This window comes from Drosophila busckii, chromosome X (assembly GCF_011750605.1).
Source record: "Drosophila busckii strain San Diego stock center, stock number 13000-0081.31 chromosome X, ASM1175060v1, whole genome shotgun sequence".
Taxonomy (NCBI): domain Eukaryota; kingdom Metazoa; phylum Arthropoda; class Insecta; order Diptera; family Drosophilidae; genus Drosophila; species Drosophila busckii.
In genome coordinates, this window is record NC_046608.1 from 17,015,513 (window position 1) to 17,019,618 (window position 4,106).

The 4,106-nt window shown below is 45.3% G+C and overlaps 1 protein-coding gene across 1 annotated transcript; it reads right to left on the reverse strand.

Annotated features, from left to right (window-relative positions):
• Positions 1–66: 66 nt before the first annotated feature.
• On the reverse strand, positions 67–3,682 carry LOC108607260 (cap-specific mRNA (nucleoside-2'-O-)-methyltransferase 1). Its single transcript, XM_017997948.1, has 2 exons — positions 2,974–3,682; positions 67–2,542 (listed from the first exon to the last, which is right to left on the reverse strand). Exons 1-2 carry the CDS (start codon positions 3,620–3,622, stop codon positions 828–830), a joined length of 2,364 nt encoding a protein of 787 aa, XP_017853437.1. The 5' UTR covers positions 3,623–3,682; the 3' UTR covers positions 67–827.
• Between the last annotated feature and the right edge of the window lie 424 nt (positions 3,683–4,106).

A 4,106-nucleotide genomic window follows, 5' to 3' on the forward strand; every position in this document is an offset into this window, starting at 1 on the left:
TACAGACACACTATAATTATATATTTTTTATATAAAGCTGTATATCATTTTAAGCAAATTAATTTAAGATTTTAACAAACATGTAGACGCTGTCAAAAATTACAAGGGTCTAATTAATTAAGTTACCAAAAAAAAAAAAAAGAAGAAATACAAGGCTTTTTTAGTTTAGTTTTAAAAATTGCTTATGTTAGCTCACACATTGCTCTATATATTTTGACAAACAATTTAATGTTTAAAATTTAGTTACTGTACCAAAAAGTACAAGAGGTCTATTAGTTAAGATTTAAACGTAATTTTGGTTAACATATTTTGTCTAACAACCAATTGAAGAATAACATGACATTTAGTTTTACTTAAAATATAACATTTCACTATGGAAAATTACTCAATAAAGATATTGCGTTCAGTATATATGTGTGTGTGCGAGTCAAACTTATTATAGTTAATACGTTAACAGTTAAGATATAACAGCATTGCTCAACAGATTTGAACAACAAATAGTTTGCATGCATGTTGTGTGTGTGTGTTTTTGATTGGGTGTATGTATGAGCGTTACAAATAAATTGTAAAAATAAAAAAAAAAAATAGTCTGTTAATGCTGATAACAGCACGTTAGCGTGACTGTGATGTCTACATTAAAATGTTAACGCGCTGTTATCAGCACTGCGCATTGTACGGCTTGCAATGCTATCAAGCCTGCATACAATGTGAACTTAAAATTTAAACGAGTTAACAGCAAGCTGTGAATTAACTTAAGTGTGAGTGTGCATGAGTGTGTGGGTGGTGGTTGGTGGGTGGGTGGTGTCTAAAATAATGGAGTATTACAACTAATGCGGCTGTGGCTGCGGCTGCGGATGCAGTCGACGCTGTATGAAGTTCTCAAACTCGCTGCGATACAAAATCTTTGGAAGCTCCTCGCTGGCACTCTCGTCCACCTGCAGCGTGGACGTCCATTTCCAGACCAGGCGACGTGAGTAGCAATATTTAAAGGAAGCAAACACCTCCGAGGACTGTATCTGATCCTTATACAGCGAGGTTTTGGTGGTGGTATTGAAGTAATAAATCTGCTGGCGCGAGCGTGAAAAGGCCGTCACATAATTGGAGGTGAGCTCACAGAACAGCATAATGCCGCCAGGTACAAAGAACTTCTGACTATCCATCATATAGCCATAGCGCTGTGAGTTATCCTTGAGCACATAGCGCCGCATGCGGTTGAAGAACGCGCTCAGATGCTCCAGCCGATAGAGCGGCTTGGCGCGTATGGCGCCGTAGTTGCAATCGCGTTTGAATGGCTTGTTCACGCTGTGGGCAAACTTGATGCACATGGCCACGCGCTCTAGATAGGGACGACGCCGCACATCGATGCCGCCCAAGCAAATGGCATCCATAATATGCAGCGCGGGCACGGACTGCGATGTTTTGCCCTCGCCGCATTGCTCGTAGACGATCTCGCCAAAGAACAGCGAGCGCGCCGGCACATTGAAGCTGCCGGAGTTGACCAAATCCCATTTGCGATGCTCGCTATAGCGCAGCAGGTGGCCACGACTCTTGCAGAGAAACAGCGTGCAGCCATTGAGCTCGCCACGTCCAATGGGCATAAAGTGCCAGTCGGCCACGTTCTGTATATTGGCCTTGAGTGTTTGCTCGCTGAGCAGCTCCAGCGCCGGCAGCTGCAGCCAATTGCGCTCCTTAAACCAATCCTGCAGCAGCTCGGCCAACAGGCGCTCCGTCGTCTTCACCTCCGGCGCCTGGCGCAGCTTATCCGGCAAGTGCCAGCGCTCCAAGCACTGCGCGCGCACCTCGGCCTGGCAAGTCTCCTTCAGCTCGGTATCATGGGCAAACGCTGCAATCTTGCGCAGTCCGACAATCTGCTTATTGCCTATGGCATTGTTCGATTTTATGATATAATCCATAAACTGCTCATCCTCACGCATCGCCTGCGCGCTGATCAACTCTAGCACATCCATGTCGCTGTTAGCGCTCGCCTCCAGCAGCTCATTGATGTGGCTCATGTAATCGACCACGACCTGCGTCTGGCGCAGCTTATGCTTGCAGACAATATAGCGCTCCGAATTGGCTGGCCGACTGCTGTTCGGCTTGATTATGGAAATTTGCCTAAAGCTCTTGTACATCAGGTACACCAGACCCACGCTGAAGGGCGTGAAGACATCGAACAGCTTGCAAACGAAGCTGCCATGCTCGCGCAATATCTTCATGGCCATGAGAAACTGGCAAAGGTACAAACGCTTCGAGAGTATCTCCTGTATATTCTCCTGCCCCTCGACGCTGAAGCCGCCATCGGCCATGGCAAAGTGCACGCCATGTGGCGTATGTCGGCGTATATAGTCATTCAACGATTGCTGATTGTCTGCATCGTATATATTGCCATCTTCCTTGACGCCATAGTAGGCATCGAAGCTCTCCGGCGAGGCAGCAAAGAACTTGTCCAGCTTGAAGTCGTTCGCGCCGCGCAGCGTAAAGCCAAAGCCCTTGGCCTGCCAGGACTTGCAGTAGAGCACGTATTCCGAGAAGCCACCAGGACCTGCAAGATATATGTATACATGTGTCATTAGTTGCTCTTATCAGTTAATTTTGCTTATCAGCGGTGGGTGCAGCATAAATATTTGATTAGTTTACTGTTTTCAATTGTTTTTAATCAATCAATCGCAGAAAATGAGCTAAGCGCCAATATTCTGCATTTTCTTAGCTTTTTGCTGAAATTTTTACATTTTATTATATGCATACGCTAAAAGTTATTCAAATATACAATTAATACTAAATCTATGGACTACAAACTATAATTACAACTATTAGAATTTCATACAAGGATCACTTATACTCATGCATAAATATTGCAGCCATATTACTGTAATTATCAGATCTATGCTTTGGTTGTTAGCACAGGCAGTGTTTACTGTACTTCCTGTGTGTGAGACAACTAAGCAACGCGCTAAGCTCGGATAAGCGACTTACCCGCGCACATGTCGGCAAAATAGAGCAAATCATGCTCCCTGAGCAGCGAGTGACCAGCCGGATCCTTGGGCTGTGTGAACATAAAATCGCACATGGAATCAATGTTGGCCATTTTGACAGCAGCCCGATTTTGAAATATGGAACCACGTATGGTCTCGAAGGGATTGCAGCGTGCACGTGCTCGACGTTTCTCTGCATCGTTCAAATCATCGAACACGGTCTTGGCGCAGAGAATCGTGTGCAAGATCACAGGATCACAGAACAGTGTCTCATCGTCCAGCGTGAGTTTGCGATCGCCGCTCATTATCTGCTCCTGCAGCTGCTGCAGCGTCCAGTTGTCGCACGTCTCACCCCGATTGACCAGCCATTCCACGGTCTCGGGTATTTCTATCTTTTCCATGTTCGGATCCCATTTGTCGGTCGCCCACTGTGTGGTGTCGATCTTGAGGCCAAAGCCACGACGGCCATCCTGTTGCACTGCTATGACCGGCTCGAGGCGACCTTGTTTGCTCTTGCCCAGACCTTTGTCATCCTCGTAGCCCATCTTTTTCATCATGTCCATGACCTTGTTGGAATAGCAATAGCTATTGAGCCAATCGCGCTTTATTTTTTTCGGCGTCGGCTCAAAGTTTTCATCGTCCGACTCCATGTTGCCGCTGTGCTTCTTCTAGTTAATTTCGCAGAAAATTATTATAATTTATTTTTTCCAATCAAAAAGCGTTTGGCAATGTTTTCAATATTATCAACACAACAAACAGCGCTGGGCATGTTAGCTCTTTTTAGCGGGTCACAAGCAGTGTTGGGCTCAAGTTAGCTATTTTAAAGCTGCTATGCTACTCCTACTACTTTTAGCGGGCTACAGTTTGGCAAGCTTACCAATTAAGCGAGTCACCGTTTTAGCATCATCGCCACTTAGCGGGCATTTTGGATAATACGTGTTTACCTTGTTACGCAAGTATCATCCACAACAATATCAATTGCAACCATCGGATCTTTCGCTCTCACACTTGCGTTGCTCGCACCAAAGAAAGAGAGAGGCTGAGGCGGCGATAACAACAGTTATTGTTTTTTTACGGTGGAGCTGGGCGGACGTGTGTCGCGGTCGGGCGTTTAAATAATAATAATATAACGAA

Coding starts and splice junctions, on each gene's coding strand:
- LOC108607260 (XM_017997948.1), bottom strand. CDS start 3,622: ATGGAGTCGGACGATGAAAACTTTGAGCCGACGCCGAAAAAAATAAAG. Junction 2,543..2,973: donor TTTTGCCGACATGTGCGCGG/GTAAGTCGCTTA, acceptor TATATCTTGCAG/GTCCTGGTGGCTTCTCGGAA.